Genomic DNA, 20,478 nt, shown 5'->3' on the forward strand with positions numbered 1-20,478 from the left:
AAGAAGAGAAGGAATCAGTTGGAAGCTTAGATTTAAACAAACAGCTTCCTGTTTCAGTTTTTCACAATAAAAGCTCAACTTCTACAGGATCCTGTCATGTGACACAAACATGTAAATAAAAGATCTGGAGTCTGAATGATTCTGTTTAATCTGCTAAAATATTTATTATTATCAACGGAGAGAAGAACATCGTCAGCGTATCGGCTGATTCATCATTTTACAACAATTTTGTATTTGAAGAAAAATAATCGATAAAATCCGATAAGCATCAGAGGATTATTTGACGGAGGAGTTTTAAAGATGGCGGTCTGTTGCTGGGTCACTCAGCGGGATACTGGCTGACCTGTGAGGTCATGTGGTCCTCGGCCGCCTCCAGCCTCGGTCGGATCCAGCTCAGATAGCGGGACAGTTTGGTGAACACCAGGCCGTCGCAGCCTGATGACATCAGCAGCCCTGTCAGAAACGCTGTCCCTCGGTCCACCGTGGCGACCGGCGACCCTGGCAACAGACCACCGCCGACCTCTGACCTCGAACGGCGGTCAGATTCTGAGGGCTCCTGGTTCAGGATCTTTGACTCGTTGTAGTTTTCTGCTCCATTGTGCATCCCATTATGGGCTGGATTTTGGTTCTGGTTCCCTAAAGGTCCATTCTGGTTCCCTACAGGTCCATTCTGGCTCCTCATGCAGAACATTTTGTTGCTGAGTGAATGCGAGACGTTCATCCGCGTGCGACACTCGTCCAGCTTCACGTAGACCAGTTCCTGGGTCCGCCCGCCGCCCCCACGCTCCGTGGCGACGCCCGTCCTCCCAGAATGCATCAGGACGTTTTCGCTGAAGTCCTTCTTAGGCAGGCAGAGGTGGATGAGGGCGGGGCTAAAGGAAAGGGGGCGGGCCAGCTCCAGGAGGGCGAGGTCGTTGTCGTGGTGATCCGTACGGAAACTATCGTGGACGTAAAGCGCCCGGACGGGAACCAGCGTCGTCTCATCACCGTCGCCTAGAAAACGAGAATAATTATCATCCAGTGGACTTTTATTGTGAAGTTGATCTTTATTTCACAATAAAAGTCCATTTCTGCCTAAATTAAAAAAAAGAAAATCATGCTTTTATGTTCTTTGATGTAGTCTTTAAGATTTAAGGACCAAATAACATCCCATAATTAATAATTCATAATTATCTAAAAAACAGTTAGATAATCCAGTTAACTACGATCCTTTAAAGTAAAAATAAATATATAAATATATCTGTTAATCTGAACCCACTAAATACCTGAACACCGGCCCTTTAAATCTCACCTGTCCAACACATTAAAAGCACTGATACAACGTTCAGGTAATAAACTTCATACCGGCGACCACGGCGAAGTCGGAGGGTCGGAGGTGAGTTGGCGAGCCAGCCAGGAGGCAGCGGGCGGCAGTCAGGACAGAGCGGCGCCCCAGCACCACGCCGCCACACGGCTCCGCCCCTCTGCTGCTCAGCAGGGACACCTGGAGCGGCAAAACAAACACCTGAGTAAAAACAAAACGAGCTCAACGCCTCGCTGTGATTGGCTGAGAGATGCTCTTTACCTGCCAGGGACAGTTTCCATGGCGACACATGGAGGGTGTGGCGTTGAAGTTCTCAGGAAGTCGTCCACAAGGAAACTCCACTGAGGACACAAAGACGTTGTTAGTTCGAGCGGGTTTTTGGGTAAACCTGGTGGTGTTTTTTTGGCGTTGCACCTTCGGGGAGGCAGCTCCGCCCGTCGGTCTGTAGTTTGAATCCCGGCACACAGGAGCAGCGGAAGGAAGTGAAGGACGGCGAGCACAGCTGGTGACACGCCGTCGGCCCGTCAGTCGGACACTCGGAGAGCTCTGAAACATTAAACATATTCAATATTAGCCCCACCCTCTCAGAGGAGGCGGGGCTAATACGTCGCTGTGGGCGTGGCCCAAACCTGCCACGGTGACTTGTGGCGCGGTGGGCGGCCGTCCTTCGGCTCCCAGTTCACAGACCGGTCCGTAGTGGGGGGGGCTGCAGGAGCAGTGGAACCCCCCCACTTCATCTGTGCAGGTCCCCCCGTGCAGGCAGGGGGGGGGGTCACACTGATCCCCATCTGATCACCGATCGGATTGATACAGACAGATGTAAATAATATACATTTATTAACAACAAGAAATCTGAGATCATTTCTAAAAGTGGAATTATTTATTGATTTGTTTTTATTTGTTTCTTCTCAAGTAAAATAAAACCTTTTCATAAAATATCTCTTATTTGTTTTATATATGTTTTACATATTAAATCTAAAGATAAAATAACGTATGAAATACACATTTATAACATTTCTTTAGAAAGTGTAAAAACAATAATATTTATATAAAACCAAACATTTCTAATGTTTATTTATTAATTTATATTAAACATATTTTAAACATTTATGACATTTATTTAGAGAAAGTTAAATAATATTGATATTTATTTCTAAAGTAAAAAAACAAACCTTTCTATTGTTTCATGTTTATTTGTTATTAATTTCTCATTATTATTATTATAATAATAACTCACCTGTGTAAACGGTCCAGAAGGCGATCTGAAGAGAAACTAACCAGTTAAAACCAGCTGAATTCATCCGATTAATGATTATTGATTACTGAGTCTCACCGTCTTCGCCGTGTTCTCGAAGTACTCGCGCGCCTCCTCGTAGCTGCAGCGCTCCTCGTGACACTCTCGCTCCAGGTTCCCCTGAAAGATCTCCTCCACCAGGTACATGTTGGCCCTCCTAGACCTCAAGAACACCTGCTGGTCCTGAGGGGCCTGGAACACTGGAGACATAACTATTTATTATGATGATATTTATTAGAATAATTAATTAAACATCACTTCTCTGTTGCAAAGTACCAAATTATATAAAAAAATATATAATTGTTAAATTAATTTACATTTATTCACATATTTATTGCCTCATTTATTTATTTCAGGATTTATTTCAAAGGCGTGTTCATGTATTTAATCTATTTAAAGACATATTTAGTAACACACACACACACACAACAAATCATAATCATAATGAACTGTTTCATAATTATGTTTAGTTTAAACTGCAACGTTTTTACTTTTAATATCAGTTTGATTTCATTCCTGTCTGATTGATCGGTTTATAGAAAGATAATTTATTGAATACTGAAATCTGACAAACACAACATCACAACATCACAGGTCGGAGGTCACAGGTCACAGGTCTTACCTTGTGCTCTGATGAGAACCTGAAGGAAGCAAGCGAAGAGGTAGAAGAGAGACGGGAGAGACGCCGACATGATGCCGACCGCCATGACACTGACTCACACACACACACACACACACACACACTCACACACTGACTCACACACACACTGACACACACACACCTAAACACACACACACACACACACACACACAGAAACGTCTAATATGTTGTTCAGAGTCTGGTTCAGTGTTAAACTGTGAACCAGACTCGTTAATAATGACTCAAGTATAAAATGTTAAAACCGTTTTTAACTCTTCAGCTGAACGAGTCGCTCTGTTCCCATGAAGAGTTAAAAGAGGAACAGAAGGTTCTTCACTCGACTCGTCTGTCTCTCAAAACAAGCAGCAGCTCCGACCTTTCACCTCCGAACCTCCAACTACATGTGGCTTTGTTTGTTTCAGGTAAACAAGAGATTAATCATTTAAAATGAGGATTCAGAGCAAACACAGGGAAGAACATGACGTCTGAGGAATCAGAGCTTCATCATCTTAGCAAAGAATGCTAACATGCTAACATGAGGCTAAATGCTAACGTTGTTTATTCATCCAGACTACGTGACGTCCTCAATCATCTTGTGTTTGTTGTTTCATTGGTGACAAATGTAATTTTTCTAATTAATCTACTAATAATTTGATCAATAAGTCGACCAACAGTCGATTTATTTATTAGAATAAACACTGGAGACAAAACTGTTTATTACAATCATGATTTATTTATTTATATATTTATTAGAGTTAACAAACCATCACCTCTGTTACAAATAACTACATTATATTAATTATGTTTAGATTATTATAATGAATTATTCATCATATGTATGACCTGTGTTTACAATAATAAACCTGAGAATCAACCACTGAAACAATTGATTTAATATTAAAGTAGTTGCTGATTCATTTAAGATAAATTAATGTTTGAAGTTTCACCTTAAAAATAAAATATTGAAATTAAATATAGAAACTATAGATAATGTTTACAGTGATGACCAAAAAGATTTTTTTTGTGAATATATTGAATTAACTCAACTCTAATTAAATTAAATAAAGAAAAATGCACCAATAGCGAGAAAGTAAATGTAAAATTTAAGATATTTTAGTTTTATTCAGACAAAAACTTCATTCATCAGACTGTTGTCGTATTTCTTTATTTTGCTTCAACTTCAGCTTTAAAAGCTGCTTTCTGACAGTGACTGAAAAAAAAAATACATGAAAACAGAAAATGTTTTTTATTGAAACACATTTTTGAATGTTACTGAGCACAAAATTTGCTTTTTTTAGCTGCTGCTTTATAAGCTGATAATGTGATCGGATGATTTGTTTACAGACTTAAAAAAAAAACAATTAATGCAGCTTTAAGAGAAAATCCAGAGGACCCAGAATCGAACCCTGAGGAACTCCAACGCTCCGTTTTTAGCTAACACGTTAGCAGCAGCGGTTAGCTAACACGTTAGCTGCAGCTACTTTAGAAGCTACTCTATGTTTATATGCAGCTTGTTCTGCTGCTGCCTAATGGCCAAACCCCTTCATTAATGTAGCTTTAAGAAGATTAGAAACGTCTTTAAAAACAGATAAAAGTGTGAAATGTGACAGTTAAAACACAACATTGATGATTACATGAGAGGCTTAAAGTGTGGCGGATCTCTGTTCGATGACTTTTGAAGAAGAAGAACTCCGTTCCGGTGTTACAGAACCAGCCTCTTGATGGCACCGTGGTGCCTTCTCACCCTTCCACCGCCACCGCCACTGCTCTTCCCTTCAGGCACCAGCTTGTCGATGCCCTCTCGGATCCAGCGGATGTACTTGGACACCTGCGTGTAGACGCCGTATTTGCCTTTGCGGGCGCAGCCTTCGCCCCAGCTCACGATGCCGGTGATGAAGTAGGTGTCGGAGTAGCGTGTGACATGCGGCCCGCCGCTGTCGCCCTGGCACGCGTCCTTGACTATCGTGTCGTAGCCAGCGCAGAACATACGGGTGGAGATGCGCAGCTGGGTGGACTCGATGCAGGTCTGCCGGTCCACATAGGGCATCGTGAGGCGCTGCAGGATGGTGGATGGCTGACGGCCTTCGCCGAGTCGGCCGAAACCGCTGACGGTGCCGTCGACCTGCTGCATCAGCACCTGCAGGAGGAGGGAAGAAATCCAGTTTTTGCATCGTTTTTGATCATATGAGAAGCTCCATATCACTCTTATACAGTAAATATGAGCAGCTGGTTAGCTTAGCTTAGCATAAAGAGTGGAAATAGTGCTAATTTATATTTCACGCACCTGAACCAGTAACTTCCTGTCGACACAGGTTACCTAGCAACCATGAGAAGGTAAGAAATAATCTGTCAAATTGTTTGTTTGTTTATGGAACAAACAATATTTAAAATGTCAATCAGGGAGCTTTAGAGGCGCTAGTAGGAGGAGTTTGTTACCTTCGGCAGAGCCAGGCTAGCCGTTACCCCTTGTTTACAGTCTTTATGTCAAGCTAAGCTAACCAGCTTTTATGCTAAGCTAAGCTAACCAGCTGTTGCTTCATATTTACCGTAGAAACATAAGTGTTGTCACTTTATACAGGTTTATTCTCATCTCTTAACTTTCTCATAACTTTTGGCTGGATTGTCATGAACTTTGGTTCAGACGTTCATGCTCCCCAGGGGATGAATCCTAAAGAAACTGGTGATCCTTCGACCAGGAAGTCACAGTTTTTACTAAACATATCACAAGATCAACTTGATGAATCGTCAACAATTGGTTCAGACGTTAATGTTCCTCAGAGGATGAACCCTCACACTCTTTAGCGCCACCATGAGGTTGTTTTAAGTCAAACATGTTAATGCTACGCTAAGCTAACCAGCTGTTGCTTCATGAGAGTGGTGTCAATTTAGTGGTTAAAGTTTCATTCATCCAGCAAAAAGTATCTAACAACTATGATGTTCATGGTTCCCGGAAGTTGTATCCTAATAACCAGCTTCAAAAGTTCACCTTTTCAGCAAAGTCCGACTCAGGTATGCAGGCTGGCAGGATGAACCTGGAGAACTTGATGGGCGTGGCCAGTTTGATGAGGGCGATGTCATTGTGGTAGGTGTCCGGCCGGTACTTGTTGTGGGTCATGATGGTTTCCACCTGGTAGGTCGCTTCGTTACCGTGATCCACCAACACGTCAAACTCACCTGAGCCCACAAAGACAGTTTCAGACAGTTCAAACACAGCCGGTAACGAGCCGATTGGTCAGTTTAGACTCACCGAGCTTGACGTAGATGAAGCGTGATTGGTTCATGCAGTGGGCGGCGGTCAGGATGACGTATTCGTTGAGAATGGTTCCTCCGCAGAACCCGAGGTCGTTCTCGTTCAGGAGGAGAGCCTGAGAGGACGAGACGGGACAGATGTTTGTATAACACAACATCTGCTGTCGTGGACTTCCAGATACCTGTAAAGGTCTTCTAATGGTCCACATAGAGACAACAATGGACATCTGGACTATAATTGATTTCCTGGTGTCCACATAGAGACAACAATGGACACCCTGACAGTAATGGACTCCCAGGTGTGTCCAAACAAACATGGATTTCTTCGTCTCTACATCGTTCCTCATTGTCTGACATGAGGACATTATTTATTATCATTGTCCTCATGAAGTGTCTCTACCTGCCAAGGACATTCTCCTGGAGGACAGTCCTCTCCGTTGACGATGCGGGTCATACTCCCCATAATGGGGATGACGATTTCTTCGAAAACTGAGTCTTGGGGAAGCGGAGCCGCGTCCAGAGACTTGGTGGAGTTGGCGTTGGCGCTGCGGTTTGTCGGGTTGGACTCTGTGACATTCGCGTCCGTCGCGTTCTTCCGCACGTACCTGAAAACAGTCCGGGTGTTTCCGCTGATGATGGCGCCGCATTTGAAGGGTTCTGCAAGAAGCATTTTTTAAATCACATTCAGATATTAGTTTTTGTCCTGATGGTGATGCTACAGGTTTCTAGAGCCTTTTTTTCACCGTTGGAGTTGCAGGATTTGTCCTCCGATCCCAGGAAATACCCATCGGCGCACGAGCACTGAATGTTTCCTCGCTCCACGCGACAGAAATGTTCACAGCCGCCATTTTTATTCTCGCAGAGCTCCGGAATAACTGCAAAAGACAAAGGAAACACTTGTGTATGTTTTTACTACCCATTGGGAAGCTCAACAAGATGTTATGGCGAGAAGGTTCCAAAGTCCAATGCCACCGTTTTTTGACGTTTGCCGTCCAGAATGATTTTGGTTTGATTACCGATTTCACAGTTGAAGCCCTGGTAGCCGGGCTTGCAGTAGCAGGTGTAGCTTCCGATTCCGTCTTTGCAATGTCCTTGATGAGCGCAGGGCAGCGACTCGCAGGCATCGCCGTCTGCAGGACAAACGGCAATTTTATCGACATTTAGAACCTGCTTTCGTTTCAGGTTCTACAAAGACTTGTTTTCTTTCGTAAAGGTGCATTCTCTGCTTGAAGCACGTGATCCGGTTGGTTTAGTCATTTTGAAGGAACAAAACAAACTCCTTACCAACGTATTTGGCCCAGAATTCATTCTGCAGAAAGAACAGAATTAGATCAGATCGAGAGTTTAAGCTGCAAATGTTTTGTTTAAAACTTGAAAACAAAGCAGCTTCAGTCAAAACTCCAATCTGATGTTTTTTTACATGTGGATCTTGTTTTCTAACAAGTCAACAAAGTAGCAAGAAATAGCTTCAATGCTAACTGTTGCTAAAGTCTTGGTCAAATCAAACACCTTTGGAGTTGTTGTTATGGAGCTAAGCTAGCACTCTGCATCCAGGCTTTGTGCTAAGCTATCTTAAGTTAAGCTAAGCTAGGACATACTATCTAACTATCTAACTTTTAGACTTGTTGTGAAGCGTTTTGTTTGAGGGCAGTGTTTTATTTGAAGGAGGTTATTACAGTTTTAACAGCGTCTTCGAAGATCTCTCGTGCCTCCTCCCAGTTGCAGCGCTCCTCGTTGCACTCCCTCTCCATGTTGCCTTGTTTAAGTTCCTCTAAAAAGCTGTTGGCTCGTCTCTGTCGGGTCAGAACTTGGCTGGCCGCCTTGCTCTCCAAAAAGACTGCAAGACAAAGAGTTTTATTTTATCATTAAGTTTCAACAAAATGTCCTGAAAGACTGAAATATCTCAAAAACCGTTGGATCGATTGTGATGAAATGTGGTTCAGACATTCATGTTCACCTCAGGATGAATCCTACTGATTTTGGTGATCCTCTGACTTTCAGTTATTGCAACCAGTAGGTCAAAGTTTCACTCAACTATGAGATTCATGGTTCCCTGAAGATGTATCCTAATGATTTTGGTGACTTTTCTTTAAGCGCCACCATTAGAATGACATTTAAAGTTTTGAGTGAAATGTCTTGACAACTTTTGGGTGGATTGTCATGAACTTTTGTTCAGACGTTCATGTTCCCCAGAGGATGACCCTTTGACAGACTTTGGTGATCCACTGACTCTTTAGCGCCACCTTGAGGTTGACATTTATGGTTTTAAGTGAAACATCTCAACTATTGTGGGATGAAATGTGGTTGATCATTCATGCTCTCCAGAGGATGAACTGTAATAACTTTATTGATCCTCACTAGGTCAACATGTTCATGTGTCCACATACTCTGAAATAGTTACGTTAGCTCCCTCTACTTTTTTTAATATCTTCTGAGATAAATCCAATGTTTTCAGAATGACATTTTGGACCAATCACGGCTCAGCAGGTGTTCTCTTTGTCCAATAAGACGTAAGAAGAGATTCTGCTGCTGTCAGTCATCAAAAAAATCAAAGAAATCTGTTGAAATCAACACATGAAACCGGACGAGGTCAAGGGTCACCTGGCAGCCGCCAATCAACATACAACCCCCCCAAACCCCCCCCCCCACCAACACACATGTGTCTTCTCCACCTCGCTTCAACTACTACAAGTTTATAAGTCGGTGAACTTACCGACGTGAGCGGCGGTCAGGTGCAGCAGCAGGAGGACGAGCGACGGCTGGTGAAACCAAAACATGGCCCCGGATGGACGTGAGCTCGGCTGAGTGTGCTGAGTGGAAGTAATGGAGTCTGAATGTGGAGAGAGAGGGAGGAGGGGAGGTAGAGAGGGCAATGACCTGTATGAGTAGAGGGAGGGAGGGAGGAAGAGGTGTTGACATGTTCAATCTGCTGTGATCAGACTGGGTGGGGCTTATCTGATGACACACTGGAGCTTAACCATATTATGTTACACTGATAAAAATAAAACACAGTCCATTACAACTTTACCAGTGAACTTCAAGGTCCAGAGTGCACTGCTTTCAAACTTTCAAGACTATATAACAAGTGGTTTGGTTTTTGGCGGTTGCCATCTTGGTTTCTGGCCGTCAACCGTCACCATCTTGGTTTCTGGCCGTCAACCGTCACCACCTTGGTTTCTGGCCGTCAACCGTCACCACCTTGGCTTCTGGCCGTCAACCGCCACCATCTTGGTATCTGGCCGTCAACCGTCACCATCTTGGTTTCTGGTCGTCAACCGTCACCACCTTGGTTTCTGGCCGTCAACCGTCACCATCTTGGTTTCTGGTCGTCAACCGTCACCACCTTGGTTTTTGGCCGTCAACCGTCACCATCTTGGTTTCTGGTCGTCAACCGTCACCACCTTGGTTTCTGGCCGTCAACCGTCACCACCTTGGTTTCTGGCCGTCAACCGTCACCATCTTGGTTTCTGGCCGTCAACCGTCACCATCTTGGTTTTTGGCCGTCAACCGTCACCATCTTGGTTTTTGGCCGTCAACCGTCACCATCTTGGTTTCTGGCCATCAACCGTCACCACCTTGGTTTCTGGCCGTCAACCGTCACATCTTGGTTTCTGGCCGTCAACCGTCACCACCTTGGTTTCTGGTCGTCAACCGTCACCACCTTGGTTTCTGGCTGTCAACCGTCACCATCTTGGTTTCTGGCCTTGTATTTTTGTGACACTAGAGGGTGGAGCTTAATAAAACGGAACGCTGAATATTCATTTTCAGGCGAAAAGGACCAAAAGGTTACAATGAACTTTAATGAAGTGAGAACACCAATGAAATAATAGCAATAATACTTTTACTGTGACAGAGTATTTATGCAGTGTAGTATTGGTACTTTTGCTGCAGTAAAATATCTGAATACTGATACTCCTTCAATAGGTGTTGTAAATTAGCGTTTCGCTACAAACACTAAACAGTGCATCTGGTCCTTCTGCATAAATGTATGTTACAATTCTAATGCTGCTGTGATGTCCATATCAAATAAAATAAACATAACATATATGTATTGCTACATTTGGATGAAACTTGACCACAAAGACTGCAGATGAAAACCAGATGTTTCACACAGACAGTATTGAGGATCGTACACGTCGGTACGAAGGAGGTGAAGGAATTATTTTGGCAGAGCGAGAGTCGTTTACAGCAAACAAGGTTCTCAAACACTGACTCAACATGCAAATATTTACTCCGCGGACTGAAACACAACTCCAGCTGTGGAAAAAGTATTTAATTCAAGTAAAAGCAGTCAGTTTGTCTAGTTCGTCTAAAAGTACAACAAGTGAACTACCTATTAATCTCATAATTGGGTTGGAAATACTTTAATTCTTTCTTGAAAAGTTTGGAAACATTTGTTTATGCCAAAGAATAGTCTGTAAATAATGTGATGTTTTTACAGTGTAGTTAATTAAGACTTTATTATGTGTGAAAATCATTGATCACAAATAATCCATCACTTCTCTTCAGTAACTTTTATTCAGCTTCTCAACATCACGGCCAAATACAGCGACTTTGACGACAGATGATTCCAGACTCTTTATAAGATTTTTGACAGACCTAAAAAACGAAGTATAACAGGAAAATTAAAGCACATAAAGAATTAAATCTGGTTCCTGAACGTCATCTTAGTTTAAACTAGTTTCTGTTCCAGCATCTCTAAAGCCTTCTCATTGGCTGGCGTCATGGTGGGCGGGTCCTTCATGACGCCCTCTGCCCAGTCCACAAAGTTGGCCATGTTGGCGTACACCCCATAATACCCCGGGTGCGAGCAGCCCCGCCCCCAGCCGACCACGCCCGTCAGGAAGTTGGTGGAGCCGTAGAGCGTGACCAGCGGGCTCCCGTCGTCTCCGCGGCAACTCTCCTGGCGACCCTCCAGGTACCCGGCACACAGCATGTTGTCGGTGAAGTTGAACTGGGCTCTCTGGGAGCACTGGGAGTTCTGGAGGATGGGCACGGACATCCTGCGGAGGACAGGGGAGACCGGGGCGACGGGGCCGCCGGGCTGGTCGGCGTTGCCCCCGGAGGTCCTCTTGCCCCAACCGGACACGGTGTGGTAGCGGACCGGCAGCAGCTCCCGCCGGGCGAAGTCTCCGGTCGGCAGGCAGACGGGGACGACGTCGCGGTTCAAGGTGATGGGACGACCGAGCTGCAGCAGAGCGACGTCGTTATCGCCCGTTAACGGGACGAAACCTTCGTGGGCGACCGCCATGAAAACGGGTAACTTCTGTTCTGAGCCGTCTTCTACGTCCAAGTTGTGTTCCCCTGGTTACGGAAAAGACACCGTTAAACGAGACGTTAATAACGTCAACTTTACTAAACTACTTTACTAACTACTTTACGAACTACTTTACTAAACAACTTTACTAAACAACTTTACTAAACAACTTTACAAACAACTTTACAAACAACTTTACAAACAACTTTACAAACAACTTTACAAACAACTTTACAAACAACTTTACAAACAACTTTACAAACAACTTTACAAACAACTTTACAAACAACTTTACAAACAACTTTACAAACAACTTTACAAACAACTTTACAAACACCTTTACAAACAACTTTACTAAACGACTTTACTAAACAACTTTACAAAACAACTTTACAAAACAACTTTACTAAACAACTTTACAGAACAACTTTACAAGACAACTTTACTAGACAACTTTACGAAACAACTTTACTAAACAACTTTACGAAACAACTTTACTAAACAACTTTACGAAACAACTTTACGAAACAACTTTACTAAACAACTTTACTAAACAACTTTACTAAACAACTTTACTAAACAACTTTACTAAACAACTTTACAGAACAACTTTGCAAAACAACTTTACAAACAACTTTACTAAACAACTCTACAAAACAACTTTACTGACAACTTTACTAACAACTTTACTAACAACTTTACTAACAACTTTACTAAACAACTTCTGTTACAACTAGTTATTGATTGGTTATTGATTAGTTATTGGTTATTAGTTATTGATTAGTTATTAGTTATTTATTGGTTATTAGTTATTAGTTATTGATTCGTTATTAGTTATTGATTGGTTATTGGTTATTAGTTATTAGTTATTGATTAGTTATTGGTTATTAGTTAATAGTTATTGATTCATTATTAGTTATTGATTGGTTATTAGTTATTAGTTATTGATTCATTATTAGTTATTGATTGGTTATTGATTATTAGTTAGTTATTTATTAGTTATTAGTTATTGATTAGTTATTGGTTATTAGTTATTCATTATTAGTTGTTGATTATTGGTTATTAGTTATTCATTATTAGTTATTGATTAGTTATTGATTAGTTATTGATTAGTTATTGGTTATTGGTTATTAGTTATTGATTAGTTATTAGTTATTCGTTACCTGCCACCACAGTGAGGCTCTGAGGGTTGTTGCCGTGGATACAGTGGGCAGCGGTGACGACCCAGTCCGGTTTGATCAGAGCCCCCCCACAGTGACTGTTTCCATTTAACTGAACCAGAACCTAAAGGACGGATAGGAAGGAAGGAAGGAAGGATAGAACGCTGCTGGTCAGACTAACATGAAATCTGAGGTTCTTATTGATTGTCCCCAGAGGATGAACCGTGACCATCTTGGTGACTCGTTGACCCTCTAGCACTAGAACAACAGAATTAGCCTTTAGGGGGCGCTAGCTGCTGTTTACCTGCCAGGGACACCCTCCTCTGGGACACTGGTTTCCTCCCACCAGTCTGGTCTGACCCACCACAGACTGGTTCAGTCCTGAGTCCTGTGGAGGCAGCTGACCACACGGATACTCCACTGAAACACACAAATACACGTAGACAAGTACTGAGTGCTGTGACGTAAAACTAGTAATACCGCAGTGTAGTAATACTCTGTTACAAGTCTTAAGTAAAAGTACGAAAGTATCAGCATCAACATATAGTTAAAGGACCGAAAGTAAAAGTATTTATTCTGCAAAATAATATATATTATTATTACATCAATGTTTACATCACTTTAATGTAATAATAATATGTAATATTATTACATTAATGTGTTCATTACTTTAATGTTGCAGCTCATTTGAATGACTATGTACTGCTGGTATTTTAATATAATAATACATCATCATTTATTAGTTGATTAATAATCTAAATCTGTAGAATAACTAAATGTAGAGCAGTAAAAAGTACAATATCTACTCTGAGAAGTAGGAAAATACTCAAGTCACCTGCTGAACTCCCTCTACGTGAGTACACAAATGTAGATGTACTACTCACAAACACCTGATCACAGTAAATACAAATAGTATTGGTAGTATTGGTAATATTTGTACCCTGAGCGACACACTGCCGCCCGTCTTCTCCCAGTTTGAACCCGTCGGCACAAAAACATCTCCGTCGATCTGCTGAACCGTCACAGAAATGTTCACAGTGTCCGTTCTGATAGAGACACTTCAGAAGGTCTTCAACCACTGGAAGAGAAGGTTCAACACACTTCACCATATAATGATACCATGATATGTTCATTGATAAGATAACACGTCTACTGAACATCTGATAATATGTGAATACATCTGTTTCCTCTATATTTTAGGATGAATGAGTATAATTCATATTCTTTACCAGTCTGACAGTATTGTCCTTCAAAGCCTTCGGCACAGTAACATTGGTAGGACGTGTCCAGGTAAACACATGTCCCGTTGTTACGGCACGGGTTCACCAGGCAGGGGTCCCGACCTCACACAAGATAGTATTATTATTAATATGAGATCATACTTTAAAGTGTACAAGAACCTGAATATGAGATAAAATAACCTTTAAGCTCTCAAACAAAGTTCAACAAACAGAAGAATGAGGATCAATAAGGCTTCAGTGATTCATCATGACTGAACTAATGAATGTACTGATCCGTTCATCAGAGTGTTCACTAACACACAAAGACAAACACTAAAGATACTTCAGTCAAAAGATATTCAATCTTTATTCTGCTTCTACAGAAAGTACAAACTACCTTTTTAATGTTAATGTGAAAATTGTGACAACAAATGATAAATAATAAGCAAAGTTAAAGGAGTTACTCACGTTCATACGTCAGCCAGAACTGTTTCTGCAAAGAAATAAACACATGAATATGTTTTATTATATGCATGTCCAGTTTACAACTCTGTTAGTGTATTATTTATAATAACTGCACACTAGAGTGTATTGATTATAATAACAGCACACTAGAGTGTATTATTTATAATAACTGCACACTAGAGTGTATTAATTATAATAGCTGCACACTAGAGTGTATTAATTCTGATAGCTGCACACTAGAGTGTATTAATTATAATAACTGCACACTAGAGTGTATTGATTATAATAACTGCACACTAGAGTGTATTATTTATAATAACTGCACACTAGAGTGTATTAATTATAATAGCTGCACACTAGAGTGTATTAATTATAACTACACACTAGAGTGTATTAATTATAACTACACACTAGAGGGTATTTATAATAACTGCACACTGGAGTGTATTATTTATAATAACTGCACACTAGAGTGTATTGATTATAATAGCTGCACACTAGAGTGTATTGATTATAATAACTGCACACTAGAGTGTATTATTTATAACTGCACACTAGAGTGTATTAATTATAATAGCTGCACACTAGAGTGTATTAATTATAACTACACACTAGTGTATTATTTATAATAACTGCACACTAGAGTGTATTAATTATAATAGCTGCACACTAGAGTGTATTAATTATAATAGCTGCACACTAGAGTGTATTAATTATAATAGCTGCACACTAGAGTGTATTATTTATAACTGCACACTAGAGTGTATTATTTATAATAACTGCACACTAGAGTGTATTAATTATAATAGCTGCACACTAGAGTGTATTAATTCTGATAGCTGCACACTAGAGTGTATTAATTATAATAACTGCACACTAGAGTGTATTGATTATAATAACTGCACACTAGAGTGTATTATTTATAATAACTGCACACTAGAGTGTATTAATTATAATAGCTGCACACTAGAGTGTATTAATTATAACTACACACTAGAGTGTATTAATTATAACTACACACTAGAGGGTATTTATAATAACTGCACACTGGAGTGTATTATTTATAATAACTGCACACTAGAGTGTATTGATTATAATAGCTGCACACTAGAGTGTATTGATTATAATAACTGCACACTAGAGTGTATTATTTATAACTGCACACTAGAGTGTATTAATTATAATAGCTGCACACTAGAGTGTATTAATTATAACTACACACTAGTGTATTATTTATAATAACTGCACACTAGAGTGTATTAATTATAATAGCTGCACACTAGAGTGTATTAATTATAATAGCTGCACACTAGAGTGTATTAATTATAATAGCTGCACACTAGAGTGTATTATTTATAACTGCACACTAGAGTGTATTATTTATAACTGCACACTAGAGTGTATTATTTATAATAACTGCACACTAGAGTGTATTATTTATAATAACTGCACACTAGAGTGTATTAATTATAATAACTGCACACTAGAGTGTATTATTTATAAAAACTGCACACTAGAGTGTATTAATTATAATAACTGCACACTAATTTGTATCATATATTCAACAAAAGTATTTCCATGAATAAATCTCTTTTGTTAAACATGAAGACATTCCCATCTCACCGTCTTTCCGTCGTCTTCAAACACTTCCCTCGCCTCCTCATAGTCACAGATCTCCTCCACACATTCCCTCTCCAGGTTTCCTTGTTTCAGCTCCTCCAGGAAGCCGCTGTTGGCTCTCCGCCATCTCTTCAGCACCTTGTCGGCCTCGTGCTTCTCTACAAACACTGAATCATAAGAAAACATCTTTTATTCCACGTTGTCATCACAGGTGCAGCAGGAAACATAAATAAAACCAAATGATTCTGTGTGTTTATACCTCACTAACATGCTAATAACATGCTAACAACATGCTAACATGTCTTACCAGCAGCAGCGATGGCCGACAGTAGAATCCAGACGCAGCAGCAGCTCCTCAGCAGCATGATGAGTTCAGAGTGACTCAACAAAACGGTTACAAACAGTGTTTTTAGGCTTCTGTTGGACGACGCCCACCGACCTTCTAACCAGGTCAGTAAACACATCAGCTGCTTATCAGCTGGAAGTACACAAGTAGTATCAGTTAGAGGAGCACTAGAAATACTCCATAAGTACACGATACACAACATGTGTACATGAAGGATAAAATGACAAACATAAACATCATTCAGAGGTTTTATTATATTCACACAATTAAGATACAATTTGATTTATAGTTTAAATACTTTATTACATTATGTAATCATAAAAAACGGATTCATATACAGTAATAATTCATAAAACAAAAGATGAATAAAGACGTCTTCCATTTAATGATGAATTAAAAAGTATTTTTTACTCTTCCCATCGATATCTACTGCAACATTCACTGTTTACATGTGTGTTATTTTAAAGCCAAGCTACTTTAACAGAATGAAAGTCTGCTGATACATAAAACATGAACCTCCATCGTGGACCTTCAGGTCGTCCGGTTGTGCGTCGAAGCCTCGCTGGCGTTCGTCGGCAGGTCTGCGGTGGCGGTCCGGTTGTGGATCCAGTCCAGGTAGTTGGACACTCGGGTGTAGATGCCGTAGTTTCCCGGTCGGGCGCATCCTTTCCCCCAGCTGACGATGCCCAGCAGGAACGCCGTCTTCTTGTACTCCGTCACCAGCGGGCCGCCGCTGTCCCCTTTACACGAGTCCTCACGGCCCTCGATGTATCCGGCGCAGAACATGTTGTCCGTGATCGACACGCCGCTCTCCTCCTGGCACTGCTGAGTCCGGATCCGCGGCACCCTGAGCCGCCGGAGGATGTTGGAGGTGGGTCCCTCCTCCCCCCTCCTCCCCCAGCCGCTCACCGTGTGCCGGCCGACCGCCCAGAGCTCGCGCTCGGCCAGCGACCGCGTCGGCAGGCAGGCCGGCACGGCGTACGGCGTGTAGACGACGGGCGACGCCAGGCGGAGGAGGGCCACGTCGTTGTCAGCGGTGATCTTCACGTAGTCCTCGTGCATGAAGATCTCAGACACCTGGACGAGCTGCTCCGTGCCCTCCGTCACCGCTGTGTTGTGCTCACCTGGCGGACACATCAATGGTTTTAATGGTTTTAATGGTGGAACATGTCTGTCGGTTGTGACCCGAGGGATTCGTACCTGCGACCACCTTCAGGAAGCGAGCGTCCACGTCCTCGAGGCAGTGAGACGCTGTGAGGATCCATGTGGATTTATAGAGAACTCCTCCACAGAAACCTTTGCCTTTGTACACCAGCAACACCTTCAGAACACAACCGATAACTTGTGTTATTACAACAACCAAGAGGTCGTGTTTTATACATTTAAAACGTGGAACTGCCAGAAGATCTTTCATTGGCTCTGATGGTGATGTTATTCACTAGCAGTCCCTGTTTTTCTGTTTTCATAAGGTTTTTGTTTGTTTAGTCATCTCTGGAAACTTTCCACCAGAATCTGGTTCTGGCAGAACTTCAGAGGTTCAGAGTCCATTGAAGTAATGTCACAATCACAGGCTGCACAGTAGATGAGTGACATTGGACCTCAGCGTACCTGCCAGGGGCATTCACCTTTGGGGCACTCGGTTCCTCCGACGATCCGAGCTCGAGAGTCGAGCTGCTCAGCTTTGTTTCCTCCGTGCAGCACCGGCACCATGCCGCACGCTATCGACTCTGAAAACACGGGAATCATTTAATATCTTCAGCGTTAATATTGTAATGAAACAGCAGAATATGAAGCAGATATTATTTCTGTACTTTGACGGAACATAAAGTGTTTTATAACTTTAAATGTGGTGTTCCACAGGGATCAATACTGGAGCCACTTGTTCACAGAGTGAAAAATATACAAATATAGATTAAATTAAAAAATGTTGTACGATAAATAAAATGAATTTAGGACTGATCGAGACCAACTGCAGCCAGTTCAAACGTTACTGGAGAAGAGTTTTCCTGCTGATGCATCAACTCATTCTGACAAAACAGACATAAAACCAAATCATGTTTCTGTTAACATGAATCTCTCATGTGTTCACATTCAGACATTTTAATACTTTTTGAGTCGGAGAATGTTTTCTAATCTGAAAGACAATAAAATAAACACAAATCTTTCCTTCCACCTCTTGATATGCAGCTCTGTCCGTCAACATGCAGGAAGTAGCTGTCTGCACACGAGCAGTTCAGTCTTCGTCCTCCCTCGCCTTCATCACAGAAATGGTCACAGCCTCCGTTCTCCAGCAGGCAGCTGTCTCGAATCGTCCTGAAGTCTAAAATGTTTGAAATAGTTAACCGTGAAACATTTTAACCCTTTTTATACAATTAAATATGACAAACCTCTCAATGTATCAGCATTAAATAAGGAATATTGACTGAATAGAAGAGACAGAAAAGTTTCCTTATGCAGACGACACACAGCTGTACTGTACTGAACTGTTGGGCCTTTAGGTCAGTTAGTTTGCTGACAAGTAAATCTGTGTGTCGTCTGCATATAAGAGAATATATATTTATTATACTGCCTGAATAGAAAGTACTATAGGACCAAGAACAGAGCCCTGAGGTACTACAGAGCTCAAACACTTTGACACTTTGTTAGTTTACCTGGAGACCAAGAATCCAGATTAGTTTTTAAGAATCAGTGGTTAATTTTGCTCACCGAGCTCACAGTCGAGTCCACTGAACTGCGGGAGGCAGAAACAGGTGTAGGACGATCCCTGAGGGGAGCAGCTGCCGCCGTTCAGACACGGAGTCGGCTTACAACTATCTGGAACTAAAGGACGACAATACAGTGATTATAATAAACAACAATAATAATAGTAGTCGATCACAGGATCCAGGTGTTTAAGAACGAACTAGATCGATCTGAGTAACCAGGACACTGAGATCAAATCTGAGAAGACTTTTGATCATTTTAGTAACTTTAGAGGTCAAAACAGATTCAGTCCGTCGGTGGTTTGTATTTTGTTGTCGTACTTTATTAGAAAGCTCTCAGTAGAACTTGTTAACCAGATTATTAATTATATTGACTTTAATTTGTTCATTCAACCTTTATTTGTACACAGTAGTCCAATGCTTTTACAATAAATCAGGTAGACGATCATCAAAACGTAGAAACTGCAAATGAAAGATAATAATGAAACCCAAAAGCATTGAACCAACAATAGCTAAACTTTGAACGAGACGTTTCACTTCAGAGGTAATTTGTGTTTTATATTAATTTACAGGATGATGGTCCTGGATCAGGGTTGGAACCATCATTAGCATTGGTTAGCAGCTAGCATGGCGAGACTATACCGGTATGAGATTGAAACAAAAGGTGTGGTTTCTTACGGTTGTACGTGCTCCAGAATTCATCCTGAGGAAACAGACACACATATATTATATATATATTATATATATATATATAATATATATATATATAGAAATGAGTTTTACAGTAAAGAGGTCTGACCGTGGTCTCGGTGTGTTCGAACACCTCCCGGGCCTCCTCATAGGAGCAGCGCTCCTCCAGACACTCCCTCTTCAGATCCCCCATCTGTAGCTCCTCCAGCCAGCCCGAGTTATACCTCCGAGTCCGGACCAGGACTCCGTGGGCTCGATCCGGATCCAGGAAGACTTCCAAACAGAGAAGGAAAAGAGTTCGTCTAATGCTGCAGAACTAATAACGTTCAGCCTCGGCTGACCTTTATGTTTTGCTAATTAGCAATGCTAGCACACTAAACTAATTTTAAAGTAAAGACACGAGTTTTCTTCTACTTGAGTACTTCCTCACCTGAAGCCGGCCGGCAGCTGGAGAAGCTGAAGACGAAGGTGAAGAAGACTCTCAGCCACATTGTTGGACTTCACAGTTGGCTGCTGTGCTGCTTCTTTGTGG

The 20,478-nt window shown here is 41.6% G+C and overlaps 3 protein-coding genes across 3 annotated transcripts; all 3 read right to left on the bottom strand.

Annotated features, from left to right (window-relative positions):
- Nucleotides 1-319: 319 nt before the first annotated feature.
- Nucleotides 320-3,304, bottom strand: prozb (protein Z, vitamin K-dependent plasma glycoprotein b). Its single transcript, XM_076095155.1, has 8 exons — nucleotides 3,220-3,304; nucleotides 2,637-2,797; nucleotides 2,541-2,565; nucleotides 1,933-2,091; nucleotides 1,718-1,849; nucleotides 1,565-1,644; nucleotides 1,345-1,483; nucleotides 320-993 (listed from the first exon to the last, which is right to left on the bottom strand). Exons 1-8 carry the CDS (start codon nucleotides 3,302-3,304, stop codon nucleotides 320-322), a joined length of 1,455 nt encoding a protein of 484 aa, XP_075951270.1.
- A 1,635-nt stretch (nucleotides 3,305-4,939) lies between these two features.
- Nucleotides 4,940-20,437, bottom strand: LOC142953087 (uncharacterized). The gene is made up of 23 exons (XM_076095156.1): nucleotides 20,377-20,437; nucleotides 20,056-20,219; nucleotides 19,935-19,959; nucleotides 19,261-19,374; nucleotides 18,728-18,874; nucleotides 18,163-18,281; nucleotides 17,755-17,875; nucleotides 17,118-17,678; nucleotides 16,516-16,686; nucleotides 16,212-16,375; nucleotides 14,592-14,616; nucleotides 13,844-13,981; nucleotides 13,208-13,323; nucleotides 12,907-13,027; nucleotides 9,200-9,316; nucleotides 8,163-8,335; nucleotides 7,771-7,795; nucleotides 7,503-7,616; nucleotides 7,230-7,361; nucleotides 6,887-7,143; nucleotides 6,485-6,602; nucleotides 6,224-6,411; nucleotides 4,940-5,374 (listed from the first exon to the last, which is right to left on the bottom strand). Exons 1-23 carry the CDS (start codon nucleotides 20,435-20,437, stop codon nucleotides 4,940-4,942), a joined length of 3,606 nt encoding a protein of 1,201 aa, XP_075951271.1.
- On the bottom strand, nucleotides 11,068-11,856 carry LOC142952670 (venom prothrombin activator porpharin-D-like). Its single transcript, XM_076094531.1, has one exon. The coding sequence runs from the start codon at nucleotides 11,735-11,737 to the stop codon at nucleotides 11,159-11,161; it is 579 nt and encodes a 192-aa protein (XP_075950646.1). The 5' UTR covers nucleotides 11,738-11,856; the 3' UTR covers nucleotides 11,068-11,158.
- Nucleotides 20,438-20,478: the final 41 nt, after the last annotated feature.

Source organism: Anarhichas minor, unplaced genomic scaffold, assembly GCF_050575085.1.
Source record: "Anarhichas minor isolate MPS153535 unplaced genomic scaffold, ASM5057508v1 ptg000018l, whole genome shotgun sequence".
Classification (NCBI taxonomy): Eukaryota; Metazoa; Chordata; class Actinopteri; order Perciformes; family Anarhichadidae; genus Anarhichas; species Anarhichas minor.

Coding starts and splice junctions, on each gene's coding strand:
- LOC142953087 (XM_076095156.1), bottom strand. CDS start 20,437: ATGTGGCTGAGAGTCTTCTTCACCTTCGTCTTCAGCTTCTCCAGCTGC. Junction 20,220..20,376: donor CAGCTGCCGGCCGGCTTCAG/GTGAGGAAGTAC, acceptor TCTGTTTGGAAG/TCTTCCTGGATCCGGATCGA. Junction 19,375..19,934: donor ATTCTGGAGCACGTACAACC/GTAAGAAACCAC, acceptor GTCGTCCTTTAG/TTCCAGATAGTTGTAAGCCG.
- prozb (XM_076095155.1), bottom strand. CDS start 3,304: ATGGCGGTCGGCATCATGTCGGCGTCTCTCCCGTCTCTCTTCTACCTC. Junction 2,798..3,219: donor GGTTCTCATCAGAGCACAAG/GTAAGACCTGTG, acceptor TTATGTCTCCAG/TGTTCCAGGCCCCTCAGGAC. Junction 1,484..1,564: donor ATGGAAACTGTCCCTGGCAG/GTAAAGAGCATC, acceptor TTGCCGCTCCAG/GTGTCCCTGCTGAGCAGCAG.
- LOC142952670 (XM_076094531.1), bottom strand. CDS start 11,737: ATGGCGGTCGCCCACGAAGGTTTCGTCCCGTTAACGGGCGATAACGAC.